Raw genomic sequence first — 18805 nt, forward strand, 5'->3', positions numbered from 1 at the left:
TGAAATTGCTGATCTAACAAAAATATGTAACTTGTCCTTCAGATCCCCCCATTTTAGGGAAATTTCCTTTTGAAGTCAAATGTAGCCATGCTGGATTTTCTTGGCAATTGGTTATTTACATGTATGTTTAATTTAAAAGCACCAGTGTCACTTCTCCCAGTTGGTTTGACAACATTTACATGTGGCACCAGGTTCAGGGTGCCATTTAAGATTAAATTCAGGGTCCCCTCCCCTCTGGTTAATTCCATGACCAGCTGTTCTAGGAAACAATTTTACCTCTTTGTCATGACTGGAACACATTTGTAACCAGTCTATGTGAGGGTAGTTGATGCAGCAGTTCTAAGTAATGCCACACAGGTCTGAAACTGTATTCAGGACGGAATCACATGTGACCTTTTAACCTAATTGCCACCTTCATGGTGCTTTCCACAACACCAACTGGTGCATGCCTGAATTAATCCATCTTTCAGAAACAAAACGCAATGAGCATTTTATTTCATATTTATTCCTATCTCACCCTTCAAACAAGTTCACAGAGAGGCTTACAAATATTATAAAACTTCTCCCTTTGGAAAACTTAGAGGGAAGAAAACTATAATCTTCACAATGTACTTGTACTTCCTGCTTTCTAAATTCTTAAGAGATTTCAGGAAGGGCTGAGCTGCCAACCCCAAAGCCTCCACAACAGCAGATTGAAGGGGAGGGAGAAAGCACAGCAGTCCCGCCACACTTCACGGCGTCTCCGAGGATTAGATTTCCCAATTCCATCTGTTCCCTTCACTTTCTTATTCTTCAGACCTACGCTTGAGCTGCCCACTCCTGCCTAACAAAAGTGGCGGGGCGGCCCTCCCCACTGTCGAGTCACTCCGCCCCAGGCTTCCCAGGTACCACAAGGTGGGAGGAGGGCGCGGCGGCAGCGAAGGCGGAGAAACAACCAAAGCTTCCCCACCGCTAAGGCGCGGGACCCTGAGACAGAGCGCGCCGAGACTAGCGCCAACTCTTCGAGCAGGGCTTTGAGCTGATTGGAGAGAAAGCTAAGGAGACGCCCCTTCAGAAAAAGCCTGATTGGCCGGATTGTAAAAATATGTCTCAGGGCGCCAGAATAGAAGCTTTAGCGCCTAGTGGAATCTCCAAGGCAGTAAGGAAGCGGCTAGTATAGGCACGTCGTAGGCTAGGATCAAAGTAGCAGTTGGGGGTTTGGGACGCCTCTTTTCCTTTTGAGTAACTCCAATGCACCTCAATCCTGGCTGCGGCTTTAGAGGGCCAGGAGGCGCTGACGCAAACGTGTCCCTGTGAGAGAACAGAAAAGAGTCTCGAGAAACGTAAGTCCTTAAGATTTTTGGAGACTTTTGGGGCGGGAAAGAGGGGAGGTGGGTCGCGTAGTCTTGCCTATGTGTGCTTTTTGTGTGTCACAGTCCTATGTGTGCACCGAAGCAGCCCCACTCTAAGCAGTAAAAGAAAGCGAGCGAGCGACAGTCTTTCATTCCACATCTTTATCTCCAGCCTTTATTGCTGAAGTTGGAAAGGGGAGGGAGGGTCCTCGTCGGACAGGGAATCTCCCGCGCTCAGGGCAGGGGGATTGCTAAACTGTCCCCGCCTTGAGCTTCGAGGTGGTCAGTTTCCCATTCAAAGTTGGGATTTCACTTCCAGGTTCTTTGCGCCAAAAGTAACTGATCCTGGGGCGAACACCCTGAACTCCAATGACAGATTCATCAGAAGTCCCCACTTTTCAAAGACACGCATACACACGTCGTCTACACGGCCAATTATTTTAAGGTTTTGATTTGTTTATGTATCTGTGAATTTAAAAAATAATGTGATCTTCATAAACTTTGCCCAAACTATTTTGGAGTATCTGAAAGTCAATTTTTAGTTAGGAGATGGTGTAAGATGCTGATCCTCTTGTGCAACTTTCAAATTTACAGATGGAGATTAATTGCTTAACACTAAAAGACTTGATTAGTCCAAGACCTGCAAAGGTAGATTTTATAGATGAAGATGGGGAAAGTGCACATAAGGTAAGTAGATCAACCTGGGTGCCCAAACTCTCAGTTCCATATTTTCAGATTGGCTTTGTTTTAAACTGTGTTCTCCTTTATTAGTGTAAGTTTCATATCACAGTGGAACTGAATATATAACCTAACTGTAATGACGTACGAATTAAACAATTTCAAAACCCTGTTTATGTATTATTACAGTTACATGAAGTAATAGTTACTAGCTCCATAAAACTTAAAAATAAAATTGTAACAATTCTATTGTTTTTATCACAATTGTTTAGTTGGGCACTTCTAACTTGCTAAATTCTCAGTTGTGACCAAAATCTTCCTTTTGGCTCTAATTTCACAGAAAGTCAGTTCCTCCATTCCTGTCCTATTAAGGAAATAGGAATCATATTCTGTATGCTAATTAATCAGGTTTTTTTTTTGCAAGATGTCTGTCATATATGCATGGGGTTACAGATAATCCTGTCAATCCTCACTGGCTGTTTGCAATAGATTCTTATACTTGTGAAGGGGTAGAGGTGATACAGTACTGAGCAAAATGGATGAATATTTGTTTTTAAACATGAAACAATGAAGTAGAAGATGTCTCTCACGTTATGTGTTTTTACTTTAATGTAGTATGCTGGGCTCTGAATTCAATTGGAGCAATGGCGCTGGGGGAGGGGTGCTTAACCCTTTCTCTTCCACCAATTTATTAACCAAATTAGGGGTGGTGGCATAGGAATTCAAGTAAAGGTTCCCCTCCTCCGCAACGGCAGGTTCAGATCAGGAAAACCTCAAAGGAGATGGGGGAGAAGGATTAAATACTCCTTGTTCCAGGAAAGCGCTGTTCCAATCAAAGTTGGACACATGCACTCCCGCAGCTGCATTAAAGTAAAAACAAAGCCATCAAGAGATTCAGTGATTGTATCAAAGAGGGATACAATCCAGTATAAAAGATGGGTTGCTCCTGAGATAGGAATGAAACTTGACAGACTTTATCAAAGTGGATGTACAACATTCACCTCTGAAATAACACTTTTTAATTTTCTGCATGGTAGTTGATAGATTTTTTTAAAATGCTCGTCCCAAACTGTTTGTCATTGTAGGTATTAATTTATTTGGGTTCTGCAAGCAGTTTTGGCTCTTCTGACATTATCTTTTGTAGATCTCTGAAACTAACTAATCAAACAGGTAATGCAAGTCTAAATGACTGTTGATTGCTGTAGTATATTCCCGTCAGTAAAGTTAGACGGATGTCCCAGTGAGAGTAATACAATAAGGTTTTGGCCCAGTAAAGTTTCCTCATTCTAAGAAATAGCAAAAGGTTTAAGTAAGAAACATTGTATGGATACAGCAGTTTTCATTGACCTGAACATGTTGGTAAGATGTAGTACTCTGATATAGCACAAAACTAATGTGTCCTGCAAGAGACAGCAGTACAGAAGAAACTCACTTGGGTATTGGCCCTCACAGAGTGTGGTTCCCATCGAGTTCTATAGGATGCTGTAAGCAGGCTTAAGTCAAACTGGCTTACTGGGATTCTGAGGACATCTCAAGAGGAGCTTGTAACCACATTATTCCCCCTTGTTCTTTTTTCACTCCTGTGCCATGCTGAGCTAAGCCAAAATTTGGCTTAGCATATCATCCATACCCAGACTGATGGTTAAGCTTTTTCTCACTACAGCTCATGTTTAATGAGAAGAGAACTTAATTATGAGTCTGTGTTTGAAAGACACCATACAGCTCATGCTTTGTCATGAGGGAGCTTAACCACAAACCCAGATTTGCATGACATGCTTAGCCAAACCTTGCTTAACACACAAGTAAAAAAAGACCAGGGAGGAGCAAAGTGACTTTATGCTCTCCTCCAGAAGCCTGGACATGTGCACACTCCCAGTAAGTCTTTCTGTGACTAGCAAACCAGGTCTCTGTCTTTGGCATTAATGTCAAACAAAATATACAATAGCTCAGGTGAATTAGTCTGTTAAATGTCTGCCAAATTAACTTAATAACTGGTTAAGTAATACATGAGTCAGTGTGATCTATCATACAGAAGGGTTATTCTGCTTGTTCAACATGGACAATTTCATCAGAGATTTTTTGCAATCGCATATCCATACATATCTTGGCAACTTTGAAGGATAGAAATTTATTTAAACAAAAGTTTCAAAGTGAAATTCCAGTCTTTCTGAAGACTTATGAAATACCAAGATTTTAGACTGTAAAATCATTCTAGCTTCTCTGATTGCTTTCTCTCACATAACTTTTACAGTTATGAATTAAAAAAAGAATTCTTATTCTCCAGCTGCACTCATCAAGTCAGCAACTTATTTTAACACAGTTAACTTTGGTTTTAATTAAGATTTTAAGATAATTATATATGTGTATATTATTGTTATGCCTTCCAGAAAGAGTAAAAAGAATTGCACAGTTTTAAAACTGGCTTTTCCTGATGTTTTAGATATCTATAATCAAGACTGGATTTCTATATGTACAAAAGTAAATACTTAGATTCTGTCACATTCTTGTACGACCAAGAAATGGTAGCCAGGGTAGGGTTATGAAAATGTTAAAGTGCTTTTGCTGGTGAATGGCTTCCACTGAGTTCTACATACAGAGTAAACAGTCTTAAATCTGGCACAATCGGACTGTCTCCATATATTGGGGTTACTGGAGTCTGGAACAAAAAGTAGGTTTTGTACCAATCAGCTATATCTCATTACAGCCCAGTTTTTTCCCATTTAAGTGAATGCCATTTAATCCTATGGCAAAAAATAAAGCACTAATCTTAGAAACATCTATCCTTGAGCATTGTTCCCTGACCATAAACCGTGTAGTCTGTTCTTCGCTATTTAACTGATAGGTGTTTTACTCAGGCACAATGTGTCTGAGAAAATATCTGACATTATATTGGGTGTACTTATAGAGGGAGCGTCTGTATGGTTGCACAGTGACTTACTGTGTACTCTTAAAACATCATAGCGCCTCTAGGTAGTGTCTGTTGGTTGAGGCTGGGATGTCTAGGACTACAGATAGAAGGGTGGGGCTCTCTCCCTTTGTTTCCCTACCCATAGGACTAAAGTAAAGTAATACACTGGGTCTAAACTTGCCTCTTGTAACTCAAGTGTCTGGGATGAGGATCTCTCTTAACGGCATCCTAAAATTTAGCTTGTTTACCTTGTCCCATAGAACTCTATGTGAGCCATTCGTAACTGAGCAGGCCATTGTTTCTCGGTCTGATGTTGGCGTGTGATAGGACCCTGTGAATGTGTATATATTTATAAGAACCCCAGCATTGATTGCCTGCCTAACCTACTTTCCTGTTATCCCTAAACTATATTTTCTTTCTAATAGGAAAACATATTTGATCGACCCAGAATGACCCCAAAGACTCCCATGAAAAATGAGCCTATTGATTTGTCAAAGCAAAAAAACTGTACCCCCGAGAAAAATCCAATTACACCTGTGAAGCTGACTGATAGGCCCCTGACAGATCCATGGACCCCTACAGCTAACCTAAAGATGCTTATTAGTGCTGCTAGCCCTGATATGCGGGACAGGGAAAAGAAGAAAGAGCTCTTCAGGCCAATTGAGAACAATGAATTTAGTGATGCTTTTTCTGATTCCTTGCAGGTAAGAGACTTGCAAGTTTGTTTAGAGTTAACAGTCATTTGTTATCTCTTTCAGCTAAATAATATATTTGTTTAGTCACATACAATCGCTGTCTCATTGCTTTCTTTAGTTGGCTGAGACCTCAAATCATTTGTGGATAACTCTCTCAAATTGTTCTGAATTAGCCCTTCTCAGCTTAGCCCTTCTCAACCCTTCTCCTGTTTCTGTTCACATAATCAAAATACCACTTCCTTTGTTTTCTCTACCTGGCATTTTAGTGTATACTGTCACATATTACTTCCTCAGCACAGCTGCATTTGTAAGGCCATTGCGCACGGATGATTGAGAATATGAACCTGCCTTAGAAACAAGAATATATGTAATACCATGCAACTTTGTGCTTTCCAACTTTGTGCTAGTAGAGGCAGCTGAAGTCTTACTGAGAATTCCCAGAACCAATCTAATGAGAACTACTTTCATACATTATTGCTTTTCAGAAAAAATAAAAGCTACAGTTTCTTTTAACAAATAGGGAAGTAGCCCTCAGAGTTATTTACTAGAGCCATTCCAGCCTCTTTCTTAAATATTCCTCTCAGGTAACAGCTGATTAAACATAGTTTATTATAAGAGGCTTTGAAATTTTTCTTTTGTGGTACAAAACGTGGTCTTTTGGCTAAAGAACTGTTGGATCTCTTGATTTCCTATCAAAGTTACTATTCTCTTCATTCTCCTGTGAGCCTGCAGGCAGGGACAGTTTTTAATTGGTATATAGTGTTTAGTAGCATTTAAGGGCTTTATAAATTCTACTTTGTTTCTAGAGGCAGGTGGAAGGGCTCCTAGTCAAAATTAATGTGCTGTTACTTGTTAAATTCAGCACTAGATCAGCTCTTGTCCTGCCACAATGCCACCTTATAAGCCACCATGTTTCCTGTACCAGCCTGACTACCAATGCCCAAGACTTGTCCACCATACTACTAGCTTAAGCCACTATGAGAAGTGGAGAAATACATGAGAGTAAAGGGGATGAAAACGGGGAATCATAGTCCTAATGTGACCCATAAGCATATGGATGTAGTAATATGTCCCTAAACATAGTTTTCCTGAATGTTAATATACCTTGGGGTAGGCAAGCAAGATCTTTTCCTAGTTCACAAGGTTTAGATTAAGGTGTAGGACTACAGTTCCCATCATCCTCAGCCAACATGGCACATATATAGGGAAGATGGGAGTTGTAGTCTGTGACGTCCTTCCCTGGTTCTCCCTGTCAGGTTCCCACCTGCTTGTGGCTACTGCCTTTCACTAGGCACCACCAGGGATACCACCAGTCCGGACCGTCCTTTATATGGTTTCTCACTCCGCTCTAGCACAGATCTCACTAGATCCCCCTGCTAGGCAGCACCACCAGTCACGTCCTATAACCAATACTCCTAGAGACTTTGCCTGAGTCTCTCTCTAGCTGGTTACTTTTGTGACTGCGTGCTTATGCTGTTCCCAACCCCCTTGTATCTTTATAGATAACGCATACAACTCTGGGTTGCTCTGGATACTTGAATTGTTATTATTCCTCCCTTCACCGCTGCCACCATTAGATACTGTTTCTGTTCAGCCTTGGTAATTACCTTGCCCTCCCTTCTGGTATGTATATCCCCCAGCCAAGGATCAGGCCTTTGGTAAACCAAATAAGTATTTATTAAATATCAGAAATAACAAGATTAGTTTTAGAATGTTTCACAAGCGTATGATTTCATCTATTCCTGTTTTGTACTTGACTTATTATTAATCAGAACTCCAACTCCCTCTTTCTCCACACTCCTGACCTCCTCCCTCAAACACCTCTTTCTCCACACTCCCAACATCCACCACCAAACACCTTCTTCTCCACCCTACTAACATCCACCCAGATTCAACTGTCATTCTTCCATTTATACTCCCAGCCATTCAAACGCTCTGCCAATCATCCAGCATTCTACTGCTCATGTACTCCCCCCTCCTCTTTCACTCCACTTACCATATGTCTTCTATATAAACAGCACTTACCATATTTACCCTACAAGCAGGAACATCACATTTCCCCCCCCTTAAAATAACAGCAAAGTATTATTCCTCCTCTAGGATTCATACGATGTGTTAACAATAAAAAAACAAGTCTCTTTGGGGAAAATGTCTTTTTGCACCCATGTCTGGGTCACGTCACTGCAGTCCCGGCCACCTGCCTTGAAAGTCCATTGGCCAATACATTGTCCTTGCCTTTGATGAACTGGAAGTCCACTTGATAGTCCTGTAGGGCCCAGGACCACCTCTGCAGCATAGTGTTATGATTTTTCATAGTCTGTAACCATAACAATGCTCGATGATCCGTTGTCACTGTAAATCTTCGTCCCCACACGTATGGGCGCAACTTGCTCAGTCCCCACATGACCGCTAGGCACTCCTTTTGGACCGACGAATAATTCTTCTCCCTCGATGTCAGCTTGCGACTAAGATACGCCACTGGATGTCTGGTGCCTCCTCTCTCTTGTAGCAAGACGACTCCCAGTGCTAGGTTCGACGCATCCGTAGCCACGATGAATGGTTGCTCGTAATCTGGTGCTATTAATACAGGCCCTTGGCACAAGGCTTGCTTCAGAAGGTCAAAAGCCTTTTGACAGTCATCTGTCCGCACCACACGCTCAGCATACTTTTTCCTTGTTAGTTCATGCAAGGGGTTGCGATTTCCCCCAAATCTTTTACAAATTTACGGTAAAACCCAGCCACACCTAAAAATGCCCTAACTTGTTTCTTAGTTAAGGGGATGGGCCAGGATTGTATTGCCTCAACTTTGCTCCATAAGGGGGTTATTTTCCCACTCCCCACCTTATGTCCTAAATAGATCACTTCATTCAACCCAAACTGGCATTTCTTGGCTTTTATTGTTAGCCCTGCTTTCTTAAATGCCTCTAATACTGCTGTCAGGTGTTGGACATGCTCAGGCACCGACTTGCTGAAAATGGGCACATCATCTATATAGGCCACTGCGAAATCTGACATGCCTCGCAACACAGTATTAATTAGTCTCTGAAAAGAACTTGGTGAGTTCCTTAGTCCCATGGGTAAAGTCACAAACTCATATAACCCATCTGGTGTACTGAAGGCAGTTTTGGCTCTGGATTGCTTGTCTAATTCCATCTGCCAAAATCCTTTACACAGATCTATGGTAGAGATAATGGTTGCTGCTCCCAATAGCTCTAACATTGCGTCCATCCTAGGCATAGGATACGCATCTGGGACAGTAATTTTATTGATTAAACAATAATCAATACAAAACCTTGTGGTTCCATCTTTTTTCAGAACCAGTACAATACTTGAGCCCCAGGGACTGATGGATTCCCTGATCACTCCTAGTTCCAACATGTCTTCAACCTCCTTTCTAATTTCATTCAAAACTTTCCCATTCACACAGTACGGAACAGATCTGATTGGGGCATGATTTCCAGTATCAATTGAATGTCTGGCTATACTGGTTCGGCCAGGTTTATTGCTGAAGAGATCCCCATAATTTTTTTAAACTCTTAGAATCTCTTTCTTGACTTCTTCCTTCACCTCCTCTGACCATTCCAATTGATCTACCCCTCCTTTTGCTTTGCTTTCCTGTACCAAATCTGGAAGTTCAGGCCCACTTCCCTCAGGGAATAAGGTAACTTGCAACACCTTTGCATCCCTGGTGTGATAAGGTTTCAACATATTTACATGAACCACTTTATGCTTTTTTAATTGGTCTGTGGTTATCACATACGTCACTGTGTCAAGCTTTTCCCTTATGGTATATGGTCCCTCCCAGTTGGCCTGTAATTTATCGTGTTTCCTGGGTATGAATGCCATAACCATATCTCCCACATCATACACATGTTCTCTGGCTGTTCTATCATACCAGTAACTTTGCTTCAAACTTGCATCCTTATCCAGCTCTTCCCTGAACTGCTCTGCCTCTTCACTAGAGACCATTCGATACAGTTTGTCTCTTTTAGCAGGCCTGCCAGGGGTTGCTATGGCGACCTTAGGCTCGATAACAGGTTCCACCCTGTTTTCTTCGGCCTCTGTTAACATGGTTTCTGTTGCTTTGCCAAGTTGTTGTCTGGTCACCACATATATTTTTCCTTGTGCCCCCATAACATCTCTTCCCAGTATCACTGGTTCTTATTGTTGGGCATTAATACCTACTTTACATATTTCCTCCTTTCCTCTCCACTTTAATTTTATCAGGGCCATGGGTATGCTTTCTGGTTCACCCCTCACTCCTTGGATTGTCACCGTTTCCTGAGGTAATATTTCCTCAGATTTTATCAAATCTGGCCTCAGTAATGTCTGAGCAGCACCAGTATCAAGCAATGCCCAATAATTTGCCCCTTGCACACTCACTTCTTCCCTCAGACTCGAATCAAAGTCTTTTACATTTGTCCAGTTTATCTGGCAGAACTGAACCTTCTTCGTTTCTAACTCCCTTGGTTCTGTTTTCACTGGCTTTCCCTGAGCAGGATTACCAATGGGGTTGGCAACCTCACATTGAAAACGTAGGTGCCCCGGTCTACCACATTTATAACATAATTTCTCCTCCATTTTAGGGTACACAGATCCACTCTGGGGTGTCCTGTGCCCTTCAGTCTTTATTGGAGGACTCACTCGCTGTGGTACCACATCCTTTCTGCCACCATTATATGGTCTGGGTTTAAACTCTCTTGATGTTTTCCCCACCCAGCCAGTTCTATTGGGGTCAAAGTGATCTGCCAACTCTGCGGCCTCTTGAACAGATGTAGGGGAACGGTCTTTGACAAGGAGCCTTATTTCTGGTGGTAACTGAAGGTATAATTGATCCAGTATCATGAGGCTTTTCACCTCTTCCACTTACTGAGCTTTGGCACTTCCCATCCACTTTCCAAATATGTCCATCAATTTTGCTCCCAGTTCAACAAAAGACCTCCCTGCTTGGATCTGACAGTTTCGAAGTAACTTCCTAAAGTAGTCAGGTCCCAGTCTGAATCTTTTGTACACTGCCTCTTTAAACTCGGCATATGTGACGGGCCTGTCTGTGGGGAAATATTGGTATTCCTCTGCCAATTCCCCTTTGATCAGATTTGATAAATATTGCATATATTTATCCTCCGGTAGCCCCCACATCTGAGCTGCCTTTTCGAAGGTGTTGAGGTAAATCTGTGGGTCTTGTCCAGGTTCAAACACCGCAAAATCTTTTGGTGTAACCTTTATTTTGGTTTCATTTCTGTCCTTTCTTGATTCATCAGAATGAAACTTCTCTCTTTCAAATTTTAACTTTTCCACCTGTATCTCAGCATCCAATGCTCGTTGCTTCTCCCTCTCCTCAAACCCCATTCTCATCCTTTCAGTATCCATTCTCATTCTCTCAATTTCCAACTCCCGCTGTTTTTCCTTCTCTGCACCTTCCATCCTCAATCTCTCAGTTTCCAACTTTAACTTCTCTCTCAAATACTCTATATAAGCGGGATTGCTTGAGTACCCTTCTGGGTTCTCTTCTCTGACAGGTTGTTTTTGTTGAACAGATGCGAATGCTATCAATGCTACTTGCAATTCATCTACCCCTTTACCCTCGTGAGGTAAATTGAATGTTATGCACTTCTCCACCAGCTCCTCTCTTTTCACCTTTATATATTCAGCCATGTTTTTAGGAGTTCACTCGCACTTTGCCACACACTCTTTGCCAGTCACTCTCACAAGTAATCTTTATTTGTTATTTCTTTTAGCCACACCACTTTTAGGGCCTCTCTAGGGTTCAAATCCCACCGCTACAGCCACCACATGTGACGTCCTTCCCTGGTTCTCCCTGTCAGGTTCCCACCTGCTTGTGGCTACTGCCTTTCACTAGGCACCACCAGGGATACCACCAGTCCAGACCGTCCTTTATATGGTTTCTCACTCCGCTCTAGCACAGATCTCACTAGATCCCCCTGCTAGGCAGCACCACCAGTCACGTCCTATAACCAATACTCCTAGAGACTTTGCCTGAGTCTCTCTCTAGCTGGTTACTTTTGTGACTGCGTGCTTATGCTGTTCCCAACCCCCTTGTATCTTTATAGATAACGCATACAACTCGGTTGCTCTGGATACTTGAATTGTTATTATTCCTCCCTTCACCGCTGCCACCATTAGATACTGTTTCTGTTCAGCCTTGGTAATTACCTTGCCCTCCCTTCTGGTATGTATATCCCCCAGCCAAGGATCAGGCCTTTGGTAAACCAAATAAGTATTTATTAAATATCAGAAATAACAAGATTAGCTTTAGAATGTTTCACAAGCGTATGATTTCATCTATTCCTGTTTTGTACTTGACTTATTATTAATCAGAACTCCAACTCCCTCTTTCTCCACACTCCTGACCTCCTCCCTCAAACACCTCTTTCTCCACACTCCCAACATCCACCACCGAACACCTTCTTCTCCACCCTACTAACATCCACCCAGATTCAACTGTCATTCTTCCATTTATACTCCCAGCCATTCAAACGCTCAGCCAATCATCCAGCATTCTACTGCTCATGTACTCCCCCCTCCTCTTTCACTCCACTTACCATATGTCTTCTATATAAACAGCACTTACCATATTTACCCTACAAGCAGGAACATCACATAGTCCAACAACATCTGGAGGGCATCATGTTGGCTATCCCTGATCTAGATACTCAGAACTCAACTTTTAAAACTTGCTTAATAGCTTCTACATGTATTTCATTTTGTTTCTGGAAGTCCCAGTTTAATTTGTTAAAAATACAACATCCATTGCTAGTACTGTAGCATATAATAAAGTGCTCATTTTAAAAAAAAACCTATGTATTTATTTCTAGTGTGGTACTATAGATGATGGAGCAGTGGACGAATATGAAAAGCAGAGACCCAGTAGAAAGCAGAAAAGCTTAGGACTGTTGTGCCAAAAATTTTTAGCCCGCTATCCCAGTTATCCTTTATCAGCAGAAAAAACAACAATATCTTTGGATGAAGTGGCTTCTAGTCTTGGTATGTATGTGAAGAAATAGTACTAACTGAGAATGAATGTTCCAGTTGAATTAGGTAGTGTTGTCTTAAGGTTTTAAACCCTATTTAAATGAACTATCCTCTCAGGGCTGTGGAGTTGGTACGCCAGACCTTCGACTCCAACTCCTCTATTTTTCTACTCTCTGACTCCTTCATAAATGGCAAATGTATATTAACTAGTAATAACAAATTTACTGTAGTAAAATGGTAGCACGAGGCATTTCATCACTACCACGTGAATCCAGAGCTTAGAAAAGTTACTTTTTTGAACTACAACTCCCACGAGCCCAATCCCTGGGGCTGATGGGAGTTGTAGTTTAAAAAAGTAACTTTTCCAAGCTCTGGATTCACGTGGTGGTGATGAAATGCCTCGTGCTACCATTTTACTACAGTAAATGTGTTATTACTAGTTAATATACATTTGCCATTTATGAAGGAGTCGGAGTTGGTACATTTGTACCGACTCCACCCAAAATTGCTCACGACTCTGACTCCACAGCCCTGTATCCTCTTGTGACATTCCCGTGCACTTCAGTAGGGTTTCAATGGGAGAAGGTACTGATTATTTTGCATCAGTCTTCATGTTATTCCTCTACAAGAATCAAACCAAATGTATTCCTGCTGAGGAAAATATAGGAGGCCTGAAAGTTCCTAAACAACCACTTGTGAACATATACATTGAGAACAAAATGCAGACTATGGTCGCTGGGACCAACTTTTTATCTTTTTTTTAAGTGTTTATGTTATATATTAACCTTGTTTTAAGTATTCACTGTTCTTCTTGGCATCAAATCTTAATGCTGTATATGGAAACTGGAAATAAAGATGATGGTTATCAGTTATCTCATGAAAGTAGATATTTAAGAGATATAGTACCATGTTCCTTATTGGAAGTGAGATTGTCACTAAATCAGACAAACCCCATACATATTTTATTTATGTGAATAAATACAGAAATGACTCAAGTATTTGGAACAGCATACTTTTTCCAAGAATTGGAATTGTAACCACAAGTTCTGTATTCTAAGCAAATTGGTTCATCACTGAAATATAAAACTGAGGGGTTATAGCTCAGTGGTAGAACACATGCTATGCATGCACAAGTTCCTCGATTTTAATCTCTGTAATTTTCCAGTTAAAAGAAACAAGTTGCAGGTGAAGTGAAATACCCATGTTGGAGAACTTGGACAGCTACTACCAGACACAGGAGACAATACTGGGATATCTTGTATAAGGCAGCTTTATGTGTTCCTGTAAGAGTAAGCAGTATTGGGCTTGATAGTCTCACTCGATACACAAGGCAGGCTTGTGTATGTCTAAAGTTCTTTTTCATTTTGTTATTTACATAGCACATTTTCTTAAAATAGATTTTTGACATAGTATTGCTAGGGTAGATTTGTGTAGCCCTTTGCTGTAGCAAATTTAATGAAAAATGTAATGAGATGTGACAGCATCAGAAAATATAAGCATAGCACTAAGTCCTTTTCACCATAGGCTTAAAGCCCCAGATCTGCTGCTGAGGGAAGTTATCTACAGATCTCTCTGGAGTTTAGGAAACTATATGGTATAAGCAATTAATGGTGCCATCTGTGGCTTAGTCTGTGAGTGATAGCACAGGGCTTTCTCCCAGCTGTAAATCTTCACATGGAGCATAATAGGTGAATGAATTTCCCACGTTCTAGGTAATGTGTCCTCTCCCGGGTGAATTCCAAGCTTTAGTAAAGCTCACAAGGAAGGCCAAACAAGAGATGGATTGATTCCATAAAGGAAGCCATAGGCTGAAGTTATAAGATATGAACAGGGTGGTTTGTAACAGATGCTATTGGAGGACGCTGATCCATAGGGTCGCCATAAGTCAAAATCAACTTGAAGGAACATAACATTTTAGTTCAAGAAGATGTACATTTCAGCAAGAACTTGACTGTACCGAGGGCCCATCCGTCTCAAACCTTCTAAATATCTGGAAGACTAACTATGAGTCTATCCACTCCACCGTAATAATGGTAACAATAATACCTTTAGTATTATTGGTGGGTGGGAATTGTGTTTTAAAACAAAGCATGCTACCTGCTCTTGCCCTTGCCCTATCAGCATACCACTGCACAGCTGTGAACTCTGAATAATCTAGGGATAGTCAATGTCATAGTCCATAACATCTGGTGGGTACAGCTCCCATCATCCCTAACCATTGGTCATGCTGTGTGGGGATTATGTATGTTACGGTCCATAACATCTGGACAGCACTGTGTTGGCTACCCCTGGAATAACTGTCTCCGAAGATAGACTACAGTTTATAGCATGCTTCTGGATAATTTATGAATATTTTGAGGCAAATTTAAAGATTATCACAGACATTATGAGTGGCACAAAGTCCCATGCTGTTTCCAGCTAAGAGAAAGTATTCATTATTTACTGTTTTGAAGAAAAGATTTTCTGACTACATAAAGATTTCCTATCACTGTTGCATTAATTCAGTTTCTAAGAAGGCAGTATTAGTAGGAGCTCTGGGACAATTGCTTGTTTTTTAAGCAGTGGCATAGGTCACATAGTTTAACATGGTGGTTGTAGTCAGCAGCCTATTCTCACTTGGGTTCCTGTTCTGCTCAATAAACTAAAGACTGACAAATATTTTTAGAATGTTTAGGTACAGACAGTCATGAGCTACCTTTTACATAAAGATTTTTCACTCTGGCTAATAAAAAAGATAATGAGAGTGCCTATAAGTGAAAACATTGTGTAGGGAGTTGGTTAGTCTTCTGTTCATGGATCATCTAGGCAGTATTGCCATCACTCCATCATGGTTCCACATTTAGGCACTTGTATGAGCACAAATCATTTTAACAGAAGCAGCAATGTAGGTAACTGTTCATTTTGTGAATAAGCCACCAAATGTCTCTTGAGGTATTTCTGCACATTCTGCACAATCCTATACATGTCTGTTCAGAAACAAGTTCCATTGAGGCTTACCCCCAGATAAGGGGGTCAATGATCAGAGACCGACCTGAGTGATAAACAGTTTTCCCTACAATGTGGGAGACCAGAAGTGCTACTAGCCTCAAATTTCCCGGGGACAAGAAGGGCCCCTCAAGTGAGCTGCTCTATAAGAGATATATTTTGACAAAAAAAGAACAGGGGGTGGTTCTTCCTTGTTTTCAGTCTTTTAATTATAAAAATATATTCTTCTGTATATTAATAAAACCAGATGGATCGAAAAGGTCAAACGTAAGTAAGGATAGATAAAAATCCATACAAATACAATTAATTAATCCCCTTTCTCTTAGTCCCATTCATAATATTAAAGCAGGCAGACAGAGTTCTGTGTGTGCGTGCATGCATGCGCGTGATTCTCTAGTCACCCCTTTTTAAAACCCTTCTTACTCTTCCCCAGCCTATGAGAAGACCTTGGGTTTGCTTGGTTACTATATGTTCTTCAGGAACTCAAGCCTGTAAAAAAGGTCAAGCAGAGTATGTTGTATTCCAACAGAAGCTGCAAAATAACATACAGTGATCTTCAACGTTGGTTCTGCTTAAAGTATACCAGAGCTTGGAAAAGTTACTTTTTTGAACTACATCAGCCCAATCCAGTGGCCATGCTGGCTGGGGCTGATGGGAGTTGTAGTTTAAAAAAGTAACTTTTCCAAGCTCTGAAGTATACCTATTGAAGATAAAGGACATGACTAACTGAGGTTCATTAATTTTAATGAGTCTGCTCTGAGCAGGTCTCATGTTGAATACAACTCATAGTCTCTCAAAACATCCTTGGAAAACGTTCTTTACTGGTACAAAAGGACTTTCATCTGGATGTTTTTGGATGCTTCATTTCTCTGTTAAATGGTTAAATATGAGGTGGGCAAACATCTGTTCCATCCAGGATGTCTGGGCTGTTACAATGGTCTCAGATAAGCAGAATCTGGAAACCTCCCTCAGAAATGAGTTTCTCAGACTGAGAGGAGGCAATATACCTGGAAACTGTATTTAAGCCAGAGATAACATATCCTTCTGGTGTAACCTAGCCTCCCAAGCTAGGAGGACCATGGTATGTCACTGAGACATGAATGGTTCAGTTAGAACTATTTGTAATTGCCTGTTATGACTTACAACCCCAGTGATGAAAGGGGAGTAGTTCTTGATCCACATGATCCCAGTTTGAGGCTGATGGCACCTATTTTTAGCAGTCCAAAAAGGAGTGACATCTTAAAATTGTACTGTTGAAAGTAGCCCCTAAAATACCAATTTTCTACTGGAATATGACATTGTTTTTCTCCTGCATAAGGTACATCACTTACAAGCCAGTAAAAGGTATTGCACTTTTCACACCTATTATGTCTATATCTTGTCTGGATGCTTAATAGTAGAAGTTGGGACCAGTGAGTATAATTACGTTCATTGTTTTGGAAGGAGAATCACCGTGATTTGTCTTGTAATGTACACAGGAGAGTGGTTTTTAGGGTTTTGTTTTGCTTTTTGCAATGTTTTGCTTTTATTCTCTTTGTTTTGCTTTTGTTCCACATCTAGGAGTTGAGCGTAGGCGAATTTATGACATAGTGAATGTCCTGGAGTCTCTTGATCTTGTTAGCCGAGTGGCGAAGAATCAGTACTGTTGGCATGGTCGCCACAGCTTGAGGCAAACTCTGAAAAATCTCCAGGAAATAGGAGAGCTGCAAAAATATGAAGAACTTATGGCTTATTTCCAGCATAAAGAGTTAGACCTTGACTGTAGATTTGGAGAACATAAAAAAGAGACCTTTATAGATTTCCAAGACCGACAGTTGCTTGACTTTTCAGAGACAGATTGTCAGTCTGGTAAGTTATCTAAGGCTACTGGCGAAATAAGAGAGATTCTTGCCATCACCAGCATGTGAGGTGTGTGTGGTGTTTTTCTATTTTTATAGTTGAAAAAGATTATTGCATGGAAACATGGTTCTATCTCTTGGGAGACAAGTCTATTTTTCCTCTAAGTGATGGAACCATATTAAAGTCAACTCTTGTTGCTTTGTCTTTCATTGCCCCAATCACCATCCTGACACTGCAGTATATAAATGGCAGTATATAAATACTTTTATAAATATATAAATAAAAATCAACCTACATATTGTCTGCTGCTTCTTCCTAACCTCCATTTTTATCTCTTTTCTAGAACAAAACTCACACAGCTTGATTTTGCTCTTCTTACAATACACCAAATAAAATTCTGCTCAGAATGTCTCATTTTCCATGCACTCCTTCAAGGAACTATTTTATGTCTTTCCTCTTTCCATATGAGAGTTAAAGCACAAGTGTCCATCTGTTACAGGCAATTATTTTCTGCTCATTAAAAAAACCTGCTTTCCAACAAAGAAATGTTTCTTTTTTTCTGCTTGAGAAGCTTTCATAATACTTTCTTGGCTGTGATAAATGTAACATGCTGAGACTTGGGTTGTGTTTGTAATACAGCTTCTGCAAACAGCAGAAAGGACAAGTCGTTGAGGATTATGAGCCAAAAATTTGTCATGCTGTTCCTTGTCTCCAAGACCAAGATAGTTACTCTTGACATAGCAGCGAAAATACTGATAGAAGAAAGCCAGGATACAGCAGATCACAGCAAGTTTAAAAGTAAGGATTATTTCTGAGGGGTAAATTATCATTCAGTCACTGTGGAGAACAATGGTCATCTTGACATAACCAGAGACCATCTTTGGTTTTTCAGAGTTTTCTAGGAAGGGGAAATTATTTGGAATGAAACATCATGACATGCAGGTGACACAAGAGTCTAGTTCCAACCGGAGATTGAGCAGGAAGAACAGTGTATGTGAGGGTGTATATTTGTGATTCCTTGGCCACTGTGCACTGAAGAGTGAATTCTAAAAGTAAATGCTAAAACAATAATGGGTTATGCCCTGTGATCCTGCCTTAAATAAAAATAGAATACAAACTTTGAAAACAAAATTTATTATCCTAGATTGTATTCTGAATATATTTTAAAAAGAGGCTACAATCCTGCTGAATTGAAATCAGACCAGGGTTAAGCTCAAATACTACAATGCTACTACACTTAGTTTATGTTTTTCTAATTGGGTATGGTGTATTGCTCCAGAGACAAATCCTTTCTTACACATACTAATTTTGCTAGGGAATTAATCCAATGGTCATAGTAACAGTTCAGACCACACCCACCCACCCTAGAGTCCTAA

The 18805-nt window shown here is 40.7% G+C and overlaps 1 protein-coding gene across 3 annotated transcripts in view; it reads left to right on the forward strand.

Moving 5' to 3' along the window:
• The first annotated feature begins 670 nt into the window (after positions 1 to 670).
• The window catches only part of E2F7 (E2F transcription factor 7), a 29893-nt gene continuing 11758 nt past the window's right edge, over positions 671 to 18805 (forward strand). The window contains exons 1-7 of one of the 3 annotated variants that reach the window (XM_061639690.1): positions 671 to 1322; positions 1651 to 1776; positions 1926 to 2018; positions 5343 to 5621; positions 12449 to 12617; positions 17151 to 17438; positions 18069 to 18227. In XM_061639690.1, coding sequence (XP_061495674.1) covers positions 1926 to 2018; positions 5343 to 5621; positions 12449 to 12617; positions 17151 to 17438; positions 18069 to 18227 — 988 coding nt within the window. In that variant the 5' untranslated portion in view covers positions 671 to 1322; positions 1651 to 1776. The remainder of the gene's footprint in view (positions 1323 to 1650; positions 1777 to 1925; positions 2019 to 5342; positions 5622 to 12448; positions 12618 to 17150; positions 17439 to 18068; positions 18228 to 18805) is intronic. The other 2 variants (XM_061639692.1, XM_061639689.1) reach the window with 2 other exon arrangements.

The sequence above is a fragment of the Rhineura floridana genome, chromosome 8 (assembly GCF_030035675.1).
Source record: "Rhineura floridana isolate rRhiFlo1 chromosome 8, rRhiFlo1.hap2, whole genome shotgun sequence".
Taxonomy (NCBI): Eukaryota; Metazoa; Chordata; class Lepidosauria; order Squamata; family Rhineuridae; genus Rhineura; species Rhineura floridana.